Source organism: Simochromis diagramma, unplaced genomic scaffold, assembly GCF_900408965.1.
Source record: "Simochromis diagramma unplaced genomic scaffold, fSimDia1.1 OVJJ01000816.1, whole genome shotgun sequence".
Classification (NCBI taxonomy): Eukaryota; Metazoa; Chordata; class Actinopteri; order Cichliformes; family Cichlidae; genus Simochromis; species Simochromis diagramma.
This window is the reverse complement of record NW_024386908.1, coordinates 10431348-10454191: the sequence shown is the minus strand read 5'-3', so window position 1 is coordinate 10454191 and position 22844 is coordinate 10431348. Positions and strand designations below refer to the sequence as shown.

Genomic DNA, 22844 nt, shown 5'->3' with positions numbered 1-22844 from the left:
TTTTATTAAATCACCTCTGCAATAAAACCTTCCACTTGCCTCACAATGCTGAGATACGCAGCAAAACCAAGAGAAAAGAGGAGGAGAAACTCTCAGATCAGAAGAATCCATGAGTACCTACAGGCTGACACGACACTGTGCACGAATGCACCATGCAAAGTCTAAGAGTCCTCTTTCTGTGTGCTTGTGTATATTAAATGAGACAAAACAAGTGCACAACATCTCTGATCATGCAGCTGAGCAAGAAGAGATCTGGTGTCTTAGCTGTTTTGCATTAAGCAGGCCTTAGGGTAAAAATAAATTAGTCGGAGCATCACTTTAATTAGAAATTACTCCAAGCACTCGCACTCTTTAAAGCTCCTTTCATTCATTTACAATGCTGTATTTCAATTTTCAAGCGAATTTAGGCTGCGCAAGTCCCAGAGGATGTGTTTAAAGAGGAATAAACTGGAACAAAAACCAACAGCTGAATGGATGGACCCCAGAGGATAATGACACTGACAGAGTGCTTCTGATTGGCCAAGAGGCAAAGCCCTTTACCCCAATGGGAAGATGGCAACAGAAAGACAGGAAAATAAAAAGCTAAGGCTTACAACGAGGAAGTTTTTTTTTTTAAAGGAGGATCAATGCATGTGAATGCTTAGACACTCAGGAGGTATCTGAAAGCTAGGCTATATGTTTCTGCTGTGCCCTCTGTTCCCATGACGACTGCAGACAAGGTCACTTTCGCTAGCCGAGGCAACGCGGTAGCCCAGCCATGGCAGGCAACACAGAAAGAGACAGAGGCAGAAGAAGGGGAGGACAAATATTAAATTATGGTGTGAAGAGGGTGAAGGAAATTTGATGATTAAGGACACCACGTGTGAAATTTCATTCGCAGGTGCACAGGTGAGACTAGCACCGCGTGTGAGGACAAAAGCATCTGCGGTCTTACACTTTAACGAGTTCAGCCTTGAATAGGTGTGCTGATGAGAGCATGTGCCCCACTTCGCCCACGCATCGCAAGGCCAAATCCTGAATGACAAAAAAAAGAGGCTCTAGGCATACTTTTTAACATGCCCCTGAACGTCCTCCAACAAAACAGATCAATCACTGAATGAGTTCCCCTGTCTATCTCAATGCATCATGGTCCCTGTATTCCTGCCAGATTCTCTCAACAGACAGAAACTCTATTTGGGTTTCTCCCCAAAGTGGCAAAGCATAACCTGTTGTGTCCTTATTCATGCCGCCTCACCTTTCCATTTGGCAGACAGCAGGACTCCGGTAATTAGTGTAGTTTATTATTAATTCCAGTGATTAATTACAGAAAAAAAGATGTCTTGTTGAGATGACACAGCTGTCTTACTCATGCCATGATCTGAGGTGAATTAATTTCCCCACTGAAACACCATAATTCTCCCCAGTGCCATCTTTCGGGGTGTCGGCTTCATCTTAACCACTCGTGGCATTTGTTTTATTAGTGCTGGCGATAAAGGGCATTGGATGGGCAATGACCCAAATGTGTTGTCCTTCTTTTTTAAATTTCTGTAAAGTCATATGCTTGCAACGTGTGACCCTTCCTCTTCTCTACTTAATCATTCTTTATAACCCATCATAAAAGATAAGGCTGTAAATCCTGATTAGGCTATGGGATTTAAAAAAGGATTGGGTCTAATTTTATCAATAAATCAGACATTTAAATTTTGGATGGCGGAATAGAGATACTGCCCAGCAACAACCAAAAAAACAAAACCAAACAGCTTCCTTAAATAAACTCTTTTAATTGTCATGTGTTCATTAAGATGAAACTTCACGAAGAAGCTAACTAATTTGCTCTCCGAAAATTAAATGGCAGATTGTGTAAGCTAATTAGCATTGGATACCTCATTAAGATGTTGGCGTGCATGTGTGTATGTTTGTGCATGTCACTTGTAAGATGCACTGCAGGATAACTAATTTAAAGGGGCTTTAGATAGTGAGCAATGTGTCAGTCTTCCTGTAAGCACTGTGAAGTGGTGGAGAAAAGCAGTCTGTTCGGCAGCCGAATTGCCAACACCATCACGTATCGAGCCAAAAATGTGCGCCGTCACCTGCCAAAGGCTGACTGGTCAGTTTATTTTTAACTCTGGGACCAAAAGAGTGTTTACAAACCTATCAGCATCATCATTATGGTTCCAGCATGACACAACAATGACAGGAAAATTGTGTCTCTTGAGCTGTGCTATTTCTTTTACAAAGACAAAAAGTGACAGCACTCAGATTTAATAAATTGTGCCATATTTTTTGCCCTAAATGGTTTAACTACAGTAAAATGGCTTTATATTGCAAGAATGAAAATTGCATTTTTATGCTAATTGTGGTGAACTGCAATGCATAAATGAAATTAGTTTGATTAAAAACGAAATATTTGCTGTTACCTTTGAATGCTTTTGGGCATTTACTTGAACTGTTATTTTGAAATATTTTACAAGGTTTTAAAAACTCTTTCTTCCTTGGAAGTTATAAAGTTGTGGTAATCTCCCCTTGACTTCAGTTCGGGATTCTTTGAGGAGTATGTCATTCTCTTATAATGTCGCTGAAAGAACCTCACCACTTGCAACGCTTACATCTGCAGGGTATTTACATTATTCTCCTTGTCTACAAGGCCAGACAGCGGTATATCAAAGTCATTTTCCATGCCTTTTTAAAGTATTTGGCTTTCTAAGCTTGTTAAGAAAGCAAGAGCCCCCTTGTTTGGATTTACCAGCTTTCTAAGATAAACACTGTCAAAACAGCAGGCGCTGTTAGATTTACCAAAGTGCTCGGTGATAAATTTGACCATCTGCAAGCTCTGCTAATGTATTATAGCTGGCTGCATAATTAAAATATGCTTTGAAAAGCAAATCATTATCATCTCTGATAAAAAAGAAATATATAGCTATCTTCCAAGTATTAATTCAGTTTGTTGCTATCATAGTGTGGCTTTTTAATGATTATTGAAAGATTGTTACGGGAGCAATAGCACAGAACTAATATAGTGCCAAACAGTGCTATACCATATTTCCTCAAATGATAGTTTAGTTTACCACAACAGAATAAGACAATCAGACACATGTTTGAAAAAGGCTTTTAACAGAGGCGAGATTTCGTTCCTCTGCTTGACTGCAGAAAATGGTCAACAACATGCAATATAGGCTTGCTCCGATATTATTTCGTTTGCCCTATTAAAGTAACTGCCTACGCTTATTATAACATAACAAGTGACAGCTCACTCATTAAACAGATAAATTAGCTCCCTTGAGATTCTCCACACAATGACTTTATTTTTAACAACAAGCTGGGAATCAATTAACTCAAGTCATCTGCACTAGCATGAAAGGGGAAGGTCATCAAACTGGTGACTCACTGCACTCATGGTGTCACTTCTTTGTTAATCCAACATAATGGAACAACTTATTATGGCAGAACATGTTTAATTTTTCTTTATGGGTGCTTTGTATTTGTGACTAAGTGAGAAAAAAAAAAAGGTGAACAAAGTAATATGGAGTATACCTAACAAAGCAAAAGCAGTTCATATTTCAAACTCAGCACGAGTGACACTGACTGACACTGACATGTGACATTTTGTGGGAAACATGGTTTGATATATGAGTTGCATTTATCTTTTCCAACTGATCTGGTCTTTTATGAGGGATGAAAGAAAACAAACAAGGACTAAATGTTGAATGTACTTCAATAGTGTCTCTAATATCTTATATATTTGGTCTTTTCCGTGCGCGGTTTCAATGGTGGCTCTGTGTTTGGGACATCCCTGCTGCATCCGGCTGTCAGTCTGCCAGAAATTGCACAAATACCTTTATAAGTTCTAGGTGACGATTATAATCAACACTGTCTAGCAATTTATTAAGCAGAGCAGAGCCCAGAAAGTTAGTGTACTGTCACTGATCTACTGGTAGTAGCAACACCACCCATGTACCTGCTGACAACAGAACAGAACAGCACTACTGTTAGCACCTTCTGCAAAAAATAAATAAACAAAAAAATGAAAAAATAGTTCAGAAGTAAGAGTGCAGATTCCCTGTAACATTTGTAACAAATGATTTTGGATATGATCCCAAACACTTGAGTAAACTTCACACTGTGGCATCAAAGTGTGAATATAAATGTATGCTCTGGGAGGGGTTTTTAAGAGGAAGTGCATACTGTTTTTTGTTGTGCTTCCATTCAGATCAAACCAATTGACTATAGGCTGCTGACTAGCTGAGATTTCATGATTGGTACTCATTTGTAGTTACAGGCTTAGAGACTCAAATAAAACTCAATCATTGTACACACAGCAAATTCTACCTGCAGCTTGTCCATTGGGGATCTTTCCAAGTGCCATCTTCTACTGTGCCTTTCTCTGTGCTGCAATATTCTAATAATCATGTTTTCCTTCCATTTATTAGGTTCCCGAGGCCCTGTGTGTTGACTACAGCAATTCTCAGTTCTGCTGTAAAGCAGAAAGTTAAACTTAAGGTACCCTATGGGACTGTAAAAGTATCAACAGTACTCCCGAGTGCAAGTTTAGCACACTCCAGCAAAAGATGGCTCACACTACTAATTGAAAGGCTGTGGCCATCCCTTCCAATCACCCCCTCCAATGACTGATTATATATCTGACTTTGTGACCCCGAATACAGATCACCTATCGTCTCTAAACCCTCTGGGGCCTCCTTAATGCATGGCAAGAGTGACCACACTGTCACAATGAATTTCCAGCCTCCTCAGAGTCCTCATTATACGTGACAGTAAAATCTTCACTTTCCTTTTCAGTTCTCAACTTTCCACTTTCTGCTCATTTAAATTATGCTATATTCACAACATTGTGAATGCCTGGCTAATCAGAAAAAAACTCCTTAGGTAAAGACGTGCACAAACCAAGAGCAAACAAAGCTCCAAATCAGTACAATTAGTTCTTATAGAGGCTCATGGTGCTGCCCTTTTCTAAGTTGACCCCTCTGACACAGAGGCTTGAATTACTCAGAGTAGAAAGAGCGGTGCTAATGAAACATCAATGATTGCACTTTGTCAGGTTTAGTGAGTGAACGAAGGCTTCATCCCGAAGCGGAGGCAATGCACAACGAGGCAATGAGTTGTCTTTTTTATATGTTAATGAGGTCTTTTCTGCTGTGAAACCCTTTTATTGCTGAAGACAACTCGCTCTTGTTTCCGTATAGTCTGCACCATTTGCAGTTTGCATCAGATTTCACACTCCTCGTCAGAGTCATAACTCTGTCAAATCACGACAGACAGACATGACACAAATATTTTTAGATTAAATGTAATTTGTGATTTTCGATTATCTCTCATGTCATGCATACCATGAATAATCCTCCACAGAATGTCAACTTGTACACCCACTGCTTCATTGCCAATAAGTTCAAGCTGACCTTCTTTGACATAATTGTATTGTTATTAATTTATCAAAAAGCCAAGAAACTCGAAGCTCAAGTAGCCCATAGTTAAACAAACATAATCGACACCATGAAGAATTAAGATAGTTCTGAAGGTCCAACCCAGTAGAAATAGGTGTAACTAATGAAGTGGTTGGTGAGTGCATATATGGCATGCTTCACCCTTAAGGATTATAAGTATGGGGAAAAAAAACAAGTAAGAAATCAAAGTGTTCAGTACAAGTGACATGGCAGCCTATTTTTAAGGATTTCTTTGCTGATCGCCAATGTTGTATGTTTCCCTGCATTTTATGCATTATGTCTAATCTATGCCATGTGTACCATAGCGAAATACTACTACAAACATGTATGTCAGCACACACAAGAATAAGTGGTGCTCCTGGCGTTAAATTCAAAATGAGCATCATCATCATCAAGACAGAGGTAAGTCAAAAATATAAGGATTATCTCCTAAAAGTTTCATGATTTCTGAATTACAGCCTTCCCTGATACAGTTACAAACATATACTCATTAGCCAGTTTATTATAATGTCAAATATCTAATCAACCAATCACACAGCAGCAACTCAGTGTACTTAGGCAGGTAGGCTTGGACAAGACAACCTGCTCAAGAACAGGGAAGAAAGGTCTTTTAAGTCACTTTGAACATTGCATGGTTTTTGGTAGCAGACGGGTATCTCAGAAACTGCTGATCGCTGGGGATTTCCCCACCCAATCATCTTTAAAGTCTGGAACTGTCTGAAAAAGAGAAAATATCCAGTAAAGTGGAAGCTTTCTATGCAAAAATGCCCTGGTGATGTCAGAGGTCATCCTCCTTTGAGTTGACGGGAAGGCAACAGAAACCCAAATAAACTCTCATTACAACCAAGGTATGCAGAAGAGCATCTCTAAATGTACAACACACCCAATCTTGAAGCAGATGGGCTACGGCAACAGAAGAGCACCTTTGGGATGCGGTGGAATGAGAGATATACATCATGGATGTGCAGCCAGCAATTCTGGAGCTACATTGTAATGTTATCCTGTTAATATGGAGCGAACTGTCTGAGGAATATTTTCAGAATCTTGTTGAATCTATGCCACGACGAATGTAGTCAGTTCTCAAGGAAAAAAAATATGTAACTCTGAATAGCACGGTGTAAAGAAAAACGAGTAAGAAATCAAAGTGTTCGTTACAAGTGATAGGGCAGTCTGTTATTATGGATGTCTTTGTTGATTAGATGGACAGTGTTGTATATTTTTCTGCATTACATGCATATTAATTAATCCATGATGTGTGTACCAAAGTGAAACGCAGCCACCCACACATGTACATCAGCACACACCCACGCACACAGACAGGGAGCTATGTTCTGATCACTGCCAAGCCGAAGCATGCAACATGATAAGAACTTCCTTTTTTCACATGAACACAGATGCAATACATGTGTCGACAAGGAGGCGCACCAGATTCCAACATGGGAAAGACCCTACTGTACACAGAGTATGTGTTATGGCAGTTTCACAAACACACTCAAGACTTCAGTTACATGGTAATATTCATACATGGCTCTTTTGAACTTAGTGTGACCACAGTGAAGAAACAAGCCCGAATGACGTGAGCATGAATGACGATGGATGCAATGAGGCGTGGGTGCCATGTGGCGTTATGTGATGCGATGATGCCGTGTGAGTAAATGATCGACCAATCACTGACAACAATGCGGACATATAGAAATCAACGACAACAGAATACAGCTTTCAAAAACAGATAAGACACAACAAGAAGAAACGAGAAAGGGCAAAACAAAACCACAAGCTGCTTTCCGTGTGGGCCCCAGAGAGTCCTGCTTTGAAGTGGTTTGCTTCAGATACTGGCACCGAGGGGAGGGGGTGTTTTGCAGGGATGGAGGGGTTGACAAGTTAGCAAAGACCTTCTGCTGTGCACTTCACTTGTACCTTTTGCTAATGGCCCCAAAGCACAAAACAATCACAAAACACAACAGCCCCAAACACCCTCTATCAAGTAAAGTTCAAGCCGGTGAACTTGATCAATTCTGCTCTTTGAATTGCCCCACCCCTCACCAGTTTTAAACCCATGAGAGTCACTCCTGTGAACCTTTAATCCCTTCCAATAGAATCACAGCATGTATTAAATAATAAAGGCTCTGAAGTGACTTTTATAACAAAAGATCCAGTACAAGATGCTGGGTTTCAGTAAGTCGGCAGGCTTTCTGAAGCCCATTTTTCTGCTTTGTCAAAACAGCAAATAAACCTTGCATAATATTCACAACTCTTCCTTCCTCTGCTTCTCAACTACACAGGCCTGAGAGGTATTTAGAGTGTGATTGTGTTGGTCTGCAGCCTTTTGCCACTTACTGTGTCCAGCACTGCAGGGGCTATGATTTGCTATCAATGGGCGTTTGCTTATCTGCTATTTTCTGCCAAGCTCAGACAATGCGGCAAAGCAATTCTGTGACACGTGCAGTCAACAACAAACAAACCATTTTGGGGCGGATGGCTTAATTGCTATTGATGCTCCTTGGCTAGATGAATATCATAATTTTCTTTCAAAGTCTGGTGGTAGAGTGCACTTGGGGAAAATATAACCAGGAGGCACTGTCAATTTTGCTTGAAAGGGGCCAGATAATACCTTGTCAAAGCCTTTCATTATTTTTTTTGTTCCTACATGTCTAATTATATATCTTAGAGACTGCCTGTACAACATTAAGTATTGATTATTATGCATCCTCAAAACTGCCTAGCCAAAATAGTCCTACAAAAGTACAGTCATTACAGCAGCTAATTATTAGTTGCTGTGTTTTTTCATATTTCCCAGGACAGTGGGAGTAAATTACCCCATCAAACTGACTTCAGAGCTTTCAAATTACATGGAAAACTTGATTTAAAATAAAGAGCCTATTTGTAATTTACCACCAGTACTAAGTAATTGCATGGGCTAATCTGTCATAAAAAGATATCATCAGCATTATCATTCTGCTTTGCCTACTAAATCCAATGTAATATTTCCCCAGTTGTTCAGTTTTCGCAAGTACTTGACCATTGTCCAGAAAATGGGATGTTACTGATATAGATCATATTGCTGTGTTTCATTGTGTTTATCGCAGCAGCCTGACAAACATGGCACTAACAGTCGCTGGAAATACGTATCCAGTGTATCTTAAATTCACTCAGGAAACAAGTTCAATCTCAACCACAACAAGACCCAAAACCCAAGCTGTTGTGACAAGGGACATTTAAAACCATGGGGAGTGACTCGCTCTCTGTGGCTCGGTGTCTATTTAAGATAGATGAGATCATGAAGGGGATAGAATGCACCTTGTCCTGGAAGAACCTGAAGCAGTTACAACCACTTCAACTTAGATACCACTGCTGGGGCACTTGTGTTGACTAGTGTAGCTACGGCAGCACTGCTATAAAAAGGATGCATGATACGTGGCTGCAATCAAAGTTGAACAAATAAATAAACTTAAATTTAAAAAAATTGAAAAAGGAAAAAATAAACATTTGTGCAGATGTTACAAGGATGCAGTCATCTTACCTGGGAACACAGGCAGTGGAGGTCTCCCCCTCAGGAGCCTCTGGGGCTGGGCAGCAGAACTGGTGTAATACTGTTGGGTTTCTGTGTGAAAAAAGAGTGGAAACAAAACAGAGGCAATCATATATTTTGTTTAAACTTTAGTTATTGTTTAAATGTAGAACAAAACACTATATATGACAGCAACTTTTTAATCGTGGCTTAGCCAGCGTGGCTAGTGGCTAAATCCCAATACACCATATATGTATAACACCATGAAAGTGTAGCAGAGTAATAAGGTTAGAGGATGAGGTTGGTGTACCTAGTTGCTAGTTGGGGTGTGAGCCCCACGTCCATCCTCTGTACTGTTCATGCTCTTAATTGGGTGAACTGTGTTATTTCCTTTACAAACATAGCTTGGTTAAAATGCATTAAAATGCATTATTTTTTATATGATTATAGTAATTGATATATATATATATATATATATATATATATATACATGTGTTTTTTGTTTGTTGATTTATTTGTTAATATAGTTTAATATCTCTTTCTTGTAGCTGTGTTTTAAGTGCTGCAAAGTTAGTCTGACATTACTTAGTTTTTTTTTTGGTAAATCTTTGTCTGCCTTCCTTTCTGACCAGCCAGTCATGAACTCGTTTGACTGGTGGTTATACTATATACAATAAGGCAGATAACCTTTGACCATGGTTGGATGGTATCACGTGAGAAACCTCTATTGTCAGGTGAATTTATCAGTCTCTAAAAGCCCACAAAAATGTTGACAACAGTTTGCAAACCCTACATTAAAAACATTAATGTCTAAAAAAGTTTTTAAAAAATCTGGATGCTGTTTTAGAGAAGAAATTCAGTGAATGCATTTTAATTTTTGACCGACATACTGGTTAAAAGATCCCGTCAGTGTCTTATGATTTGCATCAAAATCTGTTTCCTGAGATCCTGAAGCACTGCATTTCCTCACTGCCCACTGGTTTTCCACTGTGGATTTCCCATTTTAGCTCATCACCTGATTAGTTTCCCACATACACATCTGCTTCCCATCAGTCATCAGCCCTGTGTCTCATAGCTGTAGTCCATCAACACCTGCATATTTCCAGCTTCCTAGCTAATCAAATAAAACCAATGCCAGTGGGGGAAACAAGATACCAGCATGCACCCTGTTTCACCTTATTCAACTCCTTGCAGTCCTTACAACCAGAAATGTCTACTTTGTCTGTGTTTCAGAGTCACTCTCTAAGATACTGCTTTACTCAACCCAAGCTCAGTGTTGCTACAGAGTTTATTTATGGGGAGACTTTCAGGATTACCCTAGCATGAAATCACTGTGCTAGCATTGGTTAGGATGGCAATCTGAAGACAGCAGTGGCATGAATTTGAGGCACTGACAGCTGACAGTGTGATTTTCAGCAGTCCACTAGCACTGAACTGCAATGCAGACTGATGTCTTTGGCCAAAATTGAGCCAATATAGTTTGAATGTTGGTATACGCACTCACTTTCTTAGGCTTTTACAGTATTCACAATTGCTAAATATTAATTTGTTTATGGGACATTTTTCTTCCTTTTTATAAAAATAAATAAATAAATAAATAAATTATAAATGCGGTTCACAGGTGGCTTTGTGTGACTATTTTGGTTATGCCAACAATCTCAGATATATTAACTCTATCGTGAACAGCTTATTTAGCCTGAAACAAGCATTTCATAACAGGCTTGCAGAGTTGAAAGTTAGCATACAGTCACATCGTGTGATGTCTGTTGGTGGGAAAGAACCTTCTTTACATTGTACTGAATGCATATATTCACAATGTTACAGCAAACTGGGCACATTATTAGAGTGCCACTGTATGTTTAAGTCATTGTTCTATGTTGTGAACAAAAGCCTAACTTTTTAATGCAGTATGCATTTTTCTTTTGAATTGAATTATAGCCCTGCAAATACTTACTCAGTCATTTTATACTCCATTTATTAAAATAGGCACTTTTTCTAAAAAAAAAAATTGATGGTGGCGGGCTGAAAAATATATTACTTGCACTTCCTGACCTTGCTCCTTGTCGTTTGTGCAAAATGGCCGTAAACCTGTTAATGTCAACTATGCAGCAATTTGTTTTCGGAGAAGTCTAATTTGTTTAAGCAGTTAGTCGCACAGTGGCATTTTAAATTATGTTTGGCAAGCAAAGCAAAAAAATAGTGCTCAAAAGAGGAAAGCTAGAAGAGCGCAGGATAAGTATACTGCAAGGCTGTAAATGACTTTGATGAGCAAAAGGCCCCAAAACTGGAGTTCTTATAAGCACAGATGGGCAGTAACGCGTTACTGCCCATCTGTGCGATAGTAAGGGATTACTATCGCAAAAACGGTAATTAGATTACCGTTACTTTCCCGTAGGAACGCTGCGTTACTGCGTTACTAAAACCGTGATTTTTTTGCGAGAATGTCTCATCACAGTGACGTAAGTGAGTGCAACGTGCGTGACAACAGCTGTGCGCAGATTAACAATGGATAATATATCGAGTGCGGGAGAGAGTATGAGCGTGCAGCGTTTAAAGCGTGGAAGTACTGACCTTACTTTGAGTTTGATTCCACAAAAAGTGACAAAAACATTAGTGTCTGTTGTGCGTGGGAAGAAAACTTCTTTTTACAGCGAAAAAAACCCCTAAACAATCACCGAGTGCGCAACAACGTAATGGGAAATTCACAGAGAAACTCGTGGATTCTTCAACTGACCGCTGTGGCACACCTGCAACAGGGTAAACCTCCGCCTACCCTACTCCTGCTTTACAGGTGAAAATAGAGCAACAGGACCGCTAGTCTTTGACTTTATTTATTTTCTGCTGTGTTTTACTTGCATCTATTTGAAAGACTGAGTGTAAACACAAAAAATATTTTATTTTATTTGCTGGAATGTGCAGAAAATAGGTTTAAATGTTAAACTAATTTCTTCAAGTCAGAGAATGGTGCATATAATTTAATTTTTACTTGATGCATGAAATTAAAAGATTAAAACTGATAAAAACAAGTGAAAAAAAAGAGACTTTTGATTACATTTTATATGATGGAATATGCAGACAAAGTAGAATTGGGCTGAAAGATCTATCGCTTTATCACCTATACAGGTTGTAAATTGTGTTTTTAAAAAAGTAACTAAGTAATTAATTACTTTTGAAAATAAGTAATCAGTAAAATAACGGGATTACTTTTTTGGGGAAGTTATCAGTAATTAGTTACTGATTACTTTTTTCAAGTAACTTGACCAACACTGCTTATAAGTGAGTAGTTTGTTTTTCTGTTTTTGTAAAGGACTGAAACACTGTTATCATTTATATGTGGAAATTATGCACTTATACTGAAATATGTGTGTGTGTGATACATCTGGAAGCTGGTCCACGGGAAAAAAAATTACTCAATCATATATTCTGTAAATGAGTTTGGATGTTATAAGGTGATCTTTCCAGTCACTTTTCTCTTTTGTTTCAAGCTTATTGACATTAAGATGCTGTGTTTGCTCTCACACAACAATATCTGCCCCGGAGCCTAACACAGGATTGTTACACTGTATCTATAATGTGAATAAAGATGGTATTTGTTCAGTGCTCTGGGCCCTATTCCAGGAAGCAGGTTCAGCAAACTCTGAGTCTACTCATGAAGTTAGAGTTAATTAACATTCGGACTGACAACTTTGAGTTTACAGTTCAAGAACAGCTGATCAGATCAACCAGCTCTGAGCATGTTCACCCTGAGTTAAGTGCATGAATGAGTAGAGACACCAAGCCATTAGTGAGTGTCATCAAGATTACGAGATTACATACAATTTTTGTACAAGCTTCAAACTAGCTGCTGAGCAAGACTTTTTTTGTCAAAGGACTTTGCTAACATCCACGATGAAATGAAGCATTACTACATAGAGCTACGCAGTTATGTCCATTATGGCAGTTCTGCCACATATTTTCCTGCAGGGCATCACAGTTAGCTCCTTTTATAGCAAAGAAAGGCAAGTGCAGGAATCTGAGAGTGGATGAGTGATAAAAGAGATCCCTGCAAGCTCCTCAGAATTCCTAGATAAAGATGAGGAAATCATATTAAGGTAGCACGGCGAGTCAGTGAGCATGGAACGAGGAAAGGGGAGGAGGGAGTGGAGGATATGGTTTAAAAGATGTGTATGCTGACAGAAATGATCAAATCAATTTAAAATAGCGTGTATGAAATAAACAACCAGAGAAAAGAATATATCAGGAATACAACATATTGCAGTGTTTGGATTTTTCTTTTAATCTTAGTAACATATTTATTTTAGGAAATTCAACTCAAGATTAAAAACACTACTTAGGTGAAAAACTATCTAATGATGTTTCATTTTAATAATTTCCCCCCCATATCCTTTTCCATTTATGCCTGTTTAGAGGTAATACAGGAGAGATGTCCACAGAAGCACAGAGTTCATATTTTGAATAAATCAGCACCATGGACAGAGACAGACCAGGCAACTGCGTCTCCGGGGAAAAAAAAACATCTATTCTCAACTCAACTGAAGTTTCTGAAAAGTAATCCCAGCTAAAAAAAAAGTGCAGAAAAAAATTGTTTAGTTGTTTACAGAGCAATACAATGTGTGCAACAAACGGTTGTTTTCATTTTAAACAAGTGCGCACAGAGAGCACAACGTCCCCAGAAGGGCAAAGGCTATACTTAAACTTTGATGCTTTATGCTGTTTATACTACAACATGCTGAATATCTGATGTTAAATGATAATAAAAGGATTCTGATGTTGTGTGGCGTCATACTGAGAGAAAAAACTGTGTACAACACTCTTGATATGTTTTTTTTTCAAGGCGAATGCTGACCTTTGCTTCCAACAGTGACGACAAAGATCAAATGCTTAAAGAATCTAGTTAGCTGTTACCAGGGTCTACAGTCACACAGCTTTTAAAAATGATATCTTGAAAGCTGTGGACACTGGACTGCTAACAAACCTCTCTTTGTCTTCACAATTATATTAAATTGCAAAAGAAATAATAATAAATTCCTGCTGACACTTTCAGTTTTGTTTTGTTTTTTCTAGTTCATGGTGTGTTCCTTTTTTACCGACTGAGAACAATTAATTGATTATCATGATAGCAGAAATCTTTGTCTTCTACCAACAGACTTAAAGAGTCAGGCCATGCACTTCAAACCAATGCATTAGCAGGTTGGGCTGTGAAATGGTAAAATACTCTTTTCAGAACAAAGAATTCTCATAAAGTTTTAGTAGAAAGACTGATTAGATCATTTGTCTTTAAAGCTGCTGACCAAGAACTCACTGTGTAAAAGTGCTTTTATTATACTAACACAGTGAAATTTTCCACTATTAGCAGTTCATCAAAACCTCTAAGAGAAAGAAATACAATTGACAGGACAGTGAAAGTGTGGCTCCAGCAAGTCTACTGATAATGCATCAAAGCAAGACATCCCCCTCCTTTGCTGGAACAGTCAATGGCCCTACAGTCATAGATGAAGGCAATACTGGCTTATAGCGAGGACAGAGCAAGGACTTAAAATTTTAATGTCAAAAAGCTTTGAGGCCATTTTGCTTTTCTTTCTTCCTCAGTTTGCAGTTCTCTTTCAAAGTGGAAGCTACTTCACATTGTCCACATTCCTGACTTCCAGTCTCCATCGTCCATCTCTTACTCCAATACCCCCCACACCCACATCTACCCCCATTCCACTCCTTTCCTTCTGTCCTTTTAACACTTGGTTTCCATCACTCTCGATGACTCTCCATCCCCCTGTTCTGGGCGTGTTAAGCTAAAGAAGAATTTGCACAATTACTCTTGCTGTCAGAGGGTGTCACTGGTAAAAAGAGCAACCGGCCTTCCGTATGCCTTGTCGCATCCCTTGACCCAGGACACAGGGAAGGACAGAGAGATGAGAATCAAGACACAAAGGTGAGAAAGCAAGGTCAACATTTACAACAGCAACAATCCCTCAATCCCTTATTACAGCATACTAGTCTTTTGATCACTGACTGGAATCACAAGGAGACCCGTACGCCCTCTTCCAAACGTCCTTCAAGAGCATGACTACAGGCTCAACTTAGGAGTCCTTCAGTCTGTTCCCTGTGAAGTGCCTTTGTGAAGTGCAATAGTTGCACACATTAAACAGCATCCTTGGGAAAAAAAAGTAATAATCATTTTTAGACTTTCCCAAAACAGCTCAGCCATGAAAGCACAGATTGTTGTGCTACTTGTGCTCCATAAAGTCAAGAAAAAAGAAGTGGAGACAGGGCCTCAAAAAAGCAAGGCTGGGGTGGAGTGGCAGTGGGGTTGGGGGGACGCAACAATAGCAGGCAGTACAGGGAGGGTATGACAGCAAATTAATTCCCATTGTTAATGGCTCCTCTAATTGTGTTCGCCTTAACGAGCATGACACCGCTGTGGCCGATTTTAATAGGTCCAGAACACAGGCGGTCTCAGAGGGGACACAGATTAGTAAGAGTGCTGGAACAGCGGAGCCACTTGTTCACATAGATAAAGGTTTTATATTCTGAAGGTCCATTAAAAAAATTATGTGCACTTTGATAGTCAAAATTCAGACGGGTTACATTAATGTTTAATTAACCTAATAAAATCTGTTTATCACTTTTGTACTATGACATTTTCAAAAAGAGCAAATCGTTTTTATTAAGAGTCGCACAAACAATGCCTGGCATGTCTTCACTTCTTGCATTTATGGCCAAATTGCATTAATTTTCTAACTAATGCTTATGCGCATTGTTGGCAAGAGTAAGATTAAAACAGTGTATGTATATGCTTGAAATGAAGTTGGAACCAGCTGCTTGCCTTAACACAATGTTGTGAATGGGTGGAGGGGGGGAGTTATCTGCCTCTGTCCAAAACAAGCAGCAACCTCTGGGGCTGAAAATTTAAGCTAGAGCCAAAATGTGCATTTTTACTAATGACCACTAGAGGCTGACCTGACTTTCCAGACCATTTTTACAACCTTGCAAAGCGCAGCATGGTAGTGTGGGGGCTTCAGTTTCCTCCCACAGTCCAAAAAACATGTTTTTTGGGTTAACTGTTTATTTTCAATTGGCCATGGGTGTGGATGTGAGACTGAATGGTATCTCTTTGTGCTAGCCTTGCAGCAAAATGTTGACCTGACCAGGGTGCATACCTTGCCTCTTGCCTGATGACAGCTGGGACAGGCTCCTCTGTGACCCTGAACTGGATAAGTGGAGGTAAATATATGGATGAACGGCAAACCCCAAAAAAACCCAAGATATTTTGGTGTTTTTAAAAGGCTAGTTTGACTAACGGTGACCCCATGAAGCACTTAGTGACACCATAAAACATTTTACCTTAACACTTTCATAACAGCTGTCTTAAATAAACGAATTGGTAGTTGAATACAATGAAATTTATTGTTACAATATTTCTAAATCATTAACAAATATGGGTATTTGTCATTCGTGCACAAATATCATTATCTTATGAATTATTTCATTGTGGATCAGTGAGCCCCTTCTTAGTCAGTTTCCATAGTTTCAACTACCATGATTCAGTCAAGCTGCTAGCTTGGTTTCTTTTACCATTAGCCTTTGACACATACAGCACAGTGAGGACAACATCACTCCAGATTTATCATAATTCAATGCAGAAAAAGACGTTTTGGTTCCTGAACCTAGTTGAACACTTAAGGAAAGCCAAAGATTTTTTTTTAAGTGAATGAGTTAAACAGGAACGCAGTAAGTCTTATTATTTAAGCCATGACCATCTCAAATGCCAATGTGATCGTTCTATCATAAACATCATTTACTACTCTATTGTAGTCATTGTTGTAATGTTTATGTTTATCCACACAATGTTCTCCAAACCCATGTTTAACCATCAGGTTTATCTTGTATAGCGTGATGAGTTTAAGACCAGAATTGCAGACATTAAAAAAAAAACCCCAACAACTCACCACTAGTTTTGCATCATTCGTTGACTTATAGGATTATTTTATTTAAGTCCAAAAGCTGTTAATTCTTTACTTTGTGTCCTGATCAGTTCATGTACAGATGCAGGTAATAAACTCTAGAAAAACAACAGCCACAGCATGTGTGAGGCAGATCAGTTATCTCTGATGTGTGCACAGACACAGTCACATCTGTATCCACGCAGAGGCAGACTGTTTCGATACTCTTAGGACACTTGATTTCACCTAATTTGGGGTGGAAACACTGCACACGAAGGTAAGGTGGGATGGAAAGAGGACGAACTCTTTTCATCTTTTAAAGCACATTTCCTTTCATTCATTTATCTATCTCTGCCTGCTTTGATCTCTGGCTCCTCACAGTTTTCTCTCCATTACTTTTACCATCTCTCTGCTCAGTTTTACTATCGCCTCCATCTTTCCAAAACAGCTTGCAAGCTTTTTATAACCGTTCTGGTTTATGAGGGGACTTCTAAAAGGGACGACTGCGCAAGAGAGATAGCACATATCTGACCCTGCGTACAAGTTAACTGTGGCACCATATATCCTGAATCTATTCATGGTGGAAACAAGTTGCACTGATATGACAACACTAGTAGCTATAATTTGCTAATTAATCTCTATCTGTCTACGGGTGATGGCAATCCACTCACTCCCATGTTTAGGCTTAAGTGAAAATTTCCTCTACAAGACATCAACAGGACTTTTTCTCCACGCGTTTGAATTAGAACATTTACAAGACTGCAAATCCTTGCCTCTAGTTTTTGTACACACACACTCACACACACCACCGGCAAGTAGCGGACTGTTTGATCAATGCGGGCACTGAAGATTAAACTGAACTCGCATGACCTGCTTTCTGATCTTCCACACCAATGACTCAGTTCCCCCCCTCATGGCCTGAGCTCACTAATACCACCTATAAAAAATCTATAAGCTTTTATAAGCTCTTCCGCACACTGGCTCTGTGTGAGGGAGAGCGCAATTTGCGCACAGCAGTATCATTCTATTTTGTTTTAACTTGTGGTGTCTAATGTGTTTGTCGATGCGCTCCTCCCAGTGTTGAATCCAGCTTTACTGTGTCAATAGCTCTCTGGCTGAAAGCTCAAGGCGGAAAAAAACCTGCATGTGCTGAAATGATACACTTCACACCGAAGTGGTGGTGGCCTGTGTGTATGGGGGGGGGAGGTAGATCAAAGCATGTGATATCTGATAGATTAGGTTTCGCACAGCATGTCCTGGCAGTCTGGAAATAACATATTAGTCTGCCTCTGAAGGCCAAACATGGTAAATACAAAAAGAATTAACCTTGGGGGGAGATATTAAGGCTAGCTGAGGACTTTTAGTTAGCTTTAAAGGGGATTAATTTCTGTTTTTTGACATTATTTCACACTGTGACATAAATGGATTTAAAATTCAAGGTAAAATTTATATGAAGCAACAAAAAAAAATCTATATAAAGCACATTCATGATGCGTTCCATTGAAAAAAGGCTTTAAAGCCAAGCAGCTCTGTCAGTGCTTCACACAGAATGGAAAAAAAGAGAAAACACTGGTACTCTGCATCGCCATAGCGATCCTCTCAGCCCTTGAGATTAATTTAGGTCGGCTAATATATTACATGCATTTCGCAAGTCAGCTCATCCTGTGGCAGTATTATTGGAAGCACTTTGATCATGTTAAATAAAAAATAGAGACCCAAAATGTTTTTGCAATACTTCACCTCCATTTGGCAAATTGGCAGCCGCTCTAAGTGCTAGTTTATCACCGTGTTTTACAGGCTACAAGTGTGTAAGGCTTTCTGTGACGAATAAATTCAACACACATACCCAGTGCTTGCATCTGGGGGTGTGTTGGGGCATTAAAATTAAACGTGATAGTGCAGTGGATTATTAGCAGGAAACTATCCTTAAACTAAATCAGGCATCTCTTATGAGTAACGCACTGATCTCAGTCTTCCTCTCTCTCTCTCACACACACACACCTTAAAGCCTGCTATATTAATTCCTCTACACATACAGACAGTGAATTAAAAAAAATCCCTGAAAGGTTTACGTCAGCATGGACTTATGGGCTCTCCCAAGCGGCTTAGCTTTAAACGGAAAGAGCTGGAGATGGACGAGAAAGGCAAGTCCAATTTTTCCAAGATGAAGCTAACAAAGGAGGTGGAAAAACATTCCACCCGCATATTCAGGCCTTCAAACAAGAAAAAAAACCTCCAGGATTTTAGCTTTATATATACACGCTCTCTGTGTGATCATAGCCAATGTGATTTCCAGCATTTGACAGTAAACCAGTTCACTCTAAAGCTTTGCGTTTATGCCAAAACAAACCTCCAGTTGGTGGGAACCAAGCTTCCGAATGTGATGAGTAATAATCTTTGTCTGAACATTGAGCCCGTTTGAAAGCTTCATTTGAATATAAACCAGGTTTTTCATAGTGTGTTGTCAGTTTGGGCATATTTTAGCAGCGACATGAGTTATGTACAAGGAAAAAAGACATTTACAAAATATCAACAGCAAATGTCAAGTTTTGATATCACACCCCCTGAAATCAAAGCACTTTCCAGGCTCTCGACATTTTGTGCTCTATTTTAACTTCACTCCCAGCTGTTGGTCCCTCTTCAATAAAACCTAAAAACCTTCTGATGAATAGAGGCACACCCAATAGAGCATGAGAGAGCTCTACACCTTTCGATGAACAGGAGTGAACCACTTTCCAGAGTGCACGCTTGTCAAAGAGAGCTCCATCTCAGCGAAGAGTGACACTGAGCTGGATTTATATCATCTGGAGATGTTTTATGTGAGAAATGTTGTTCTTTAGCCAAATTTCATGCCACACTAAGACAGTCGTATGCAGGTTTTAATGACAGATAACACTCAGGCTTGTAACCGCAAACCAGAAACTAGTTCATCTTAGAGCAAAATGGACCCGGATCAGCTGCTTCTTAGGCTTGAAAGCAAACGTTGAAGTTCTAAAAGTAGCATATGCGAAAATTAAGACAAATTAATGGGGTGAACAAATGTGCACCTGCAAGTGTGAATAATGTAGTCTCACAATTGTAAAGTCTCCGAGTGCCACGTGTATCTTGATTATGTCACCGTGAACTTATCGCTGCCTCAAATGCCCGCAAGTGCCTCAAATTGGACATCTCTTACATCTCATCTTGACAAAGCTTAATCTTCCTACAGAATGCAGTAAGAGTTATATCTCATTAACTACTGTGCAAAGTCTTGAGCTACCCATCATTTCTTCATATTTTGCTTCTAAGGAGCCCTTTTTTTTAAGTGGTCTTGAGCAATAGTTCTCCAGGCTTCTTGAAGGACATTTCAAAGCTCTTCTTGGGTTTTTGGCAGCTTTTGATCCATTCTCTGTCAAGATGATCCCACGCTGCTTCAATAATATTGAGGTCCAGGCTCTGAGGAGGCTAACCCATGACTCATACTGTAGTATTCTATTGTGTGCTTTTCAACCCACGTATGCTTTAACAGTACTGACCTTGTGTTTGAGATCAAGACTAAACTGAAAAATTAAGCCACTGCCATTCACACAGATGCTGCGGATACTCACTGTTGTCCTTCTTACCTGATTTTCTCTGTACTAATTGATGACAATTTGAACCAAAAATGTCAAATTTGGATTCATCACTCCATAAGAACCTGGCACTGGTTTTCAACCCTGTTCTTGTGTAATGTGTAATCTTTTGTAATCTCTTGTAAGCTTTTCCTAATAATGAGGGTCCACATGCATCTATCAGGTCCTGTCAGCTCTTTGCTGGTTTTTTTTCTATTTCTTTTTAGTTAGATACTTTTTTTTTAGACTGACCCCTCCTGGTTTTGTCTTTGACTTGGCCAATTCACTTGTATTTCAGAGGAATTACTTTACACCATGCTGAGTTTTGATCTAATAGTTCTTTGGGAATCACTTTTTGGGGGTAGCAATGCTATTTTATGCTCATCAAACATGTTTACATGTGATATTTTTGTAGATTGAAGTAAACTAAGAAAATTAGAACAGATTATGTGTTTTTGTGACTGGCTGCGAGTAACACAATGACCTAAAATTTAGGTCATTGGAAGAAAGAAATCCAGAAACAAGCAATGGATCGAAGAAATTACACAAAAGCTTGCTTAAGAGAGTTCAGGCTGTGCAAAAAAAATAAAAATAAAGGTGGTCATGCCAAATATTGTCAGTAAAGGCTGTTAGAATTATCCTAACATAGTTCCTGCTTCCTTATATACTACATTTCCATAGGCTTGCACAAGTTTCAGCAAATTGCTCCACCTATTTCTCATTTTTGCATTTTATTTGGTTGACTCCTTTTATAGCAAATCATAAATCGGATTTTCAAAATCAATTTTAATATTATGAACACAACTGATTTTGCTAGCCTGAACTCTTTTGTCAGCCTGAATAAATGAAAAAAAAAAAAAGACAGATTCTCAGGCGCAATGCTAAATATGACAGAAAGACTTTTTTTTTGTTCGCACAGAAATTACATTCACTCTGTCTCCCATGAAAGCAGCAATTTTTACTTATTTTTTTATTTATTTCCATTGTCGTCCATCTGACCTCCAGCTGGTGCCTCCACTATCGAGCCGTTTTAGCAGCTCATATCGAGCATCAAGCTCCACCGTATTGCCCCCGGGGCCATCTGCTGAAGACTTGGCAGCGGGTCAGATTTTACAGATATTTTCCACACTTCACGCTGATGCTATCAAAGTGACATGGCTGTCATATCTGCAGATTTAATGCTGATGAGGAAAATGCCATGTAACAGATCAGCAGCAGTAGCTTTATATTTTCTGAGGATGTAGCTTAACTTATTTTCATTCAGACAGCATTTGTGCTTTGGGATTTTCGCATAATTTGTACATTGTGTTTGTACGGTGGGGAAAATGAAGGCGTGGAAGCTCGGGTCTCACATATATGACTCATACAGCATCCGTGTCCTGATTACCTCATTAGCCCGTTTTTAGGATTTGCTCCAAGTCGAAGCATCCAAAGACAACATCGTCTCCTCCCTATGGGACTGTGTACCTGATGATGTAATACAGGGCGTCAAAGGGTTGACAGACAGGCGTTGATGATGTAACCACAGTGCAGGGGAAGGACAGAGTGCTTTTATGGTCGTCCAAATGTGCGCACAGGCTATGATGGCTACAAAATATCACAGATCACAGCCGATACAAGCCACAAACTTTTCTGCAGCTATAAATTCTAAAAGCTTCATAAGTGAAAAGTCAAATCAATCAGGTGAAAAAATTGCACCCACAGCTGCAATAAATAATGCAAATGAGTGAATATGTGATTAAGTTATTACCTGAATGAAAGTATTTCCTGTATATTTTTTCTACTACACAGCACAATAAATCATGGTTGAGGCTTGGTGGAGCCGCTGAGAAGACCAGGAAAGGCGATTGGACATGCAGTGCCTGTTCCGATCAACTCCAGAGTGCCTCGCAGGCTTAGGTGGACGGCTTTGAACATTACTCTGGCTCGTAAAGTTAACCATACCTGACATTTCCTTAGGCTAGCGTGTGCTTGTCCACAAGTGTGTGTGTGCGTGTAGCTGTGCGAGTATCTAATGCTGTACGGAGATTATGTTGGATAGAGAGCAACGGCCGATAAACGAACTGCAGTAATGTTCAGATTACACAAAGTTTAAAAGGCAGGAAATGCATATGTTGCATACTTCATGTTATGAAATTAAAATAAAAAATATATAGCCCCTGTAAACATTTCCCTTCACTGCATCTTCCTTATTAACTGTGTGCACCATCCTTTATCAAGCTATATATCTATCTATATTTCTCACGTGGCTTCTTTTTTTTGCTTTTACTTTTTCTCCCTTTCCCTTTTTTGCTGAACTCCTCGTCTCATTTTTCTATTCCGTGCCTCCTTGTCTCGGGTAACCTCCATCCTCCCGCTGTGACACGGACATCAA

The 22844-nt window shown here is 39.3% G+C and overlaps 1 protein-coding gene across 3 annotated transcripts in view; it reads right to left on the bottom strand.

Annotated features, from left to right (window-relative positions):
* Positions 1-22844, bottom strand: part of iqsec3a (IQ motif and Sec7 domain ArfGEF 3a) — a 119576-nt gene that overhangs the window by 85945 nt on the left and 10787 nt on the right. For all 3 annotated transcript variants that reach the window (XM_040035372.1, XM_040035373.1, XM_040035374.1), the window contains one exon: positions 8956-9036. In XM_040035372.1, the coding sequence (XP_039891306.1) occupies positions 8956-9036 (81 nt within the window). Of the gene's footprint in view, positions 1-8955; positions 9037-22844 lie in introns of those variants that run through there.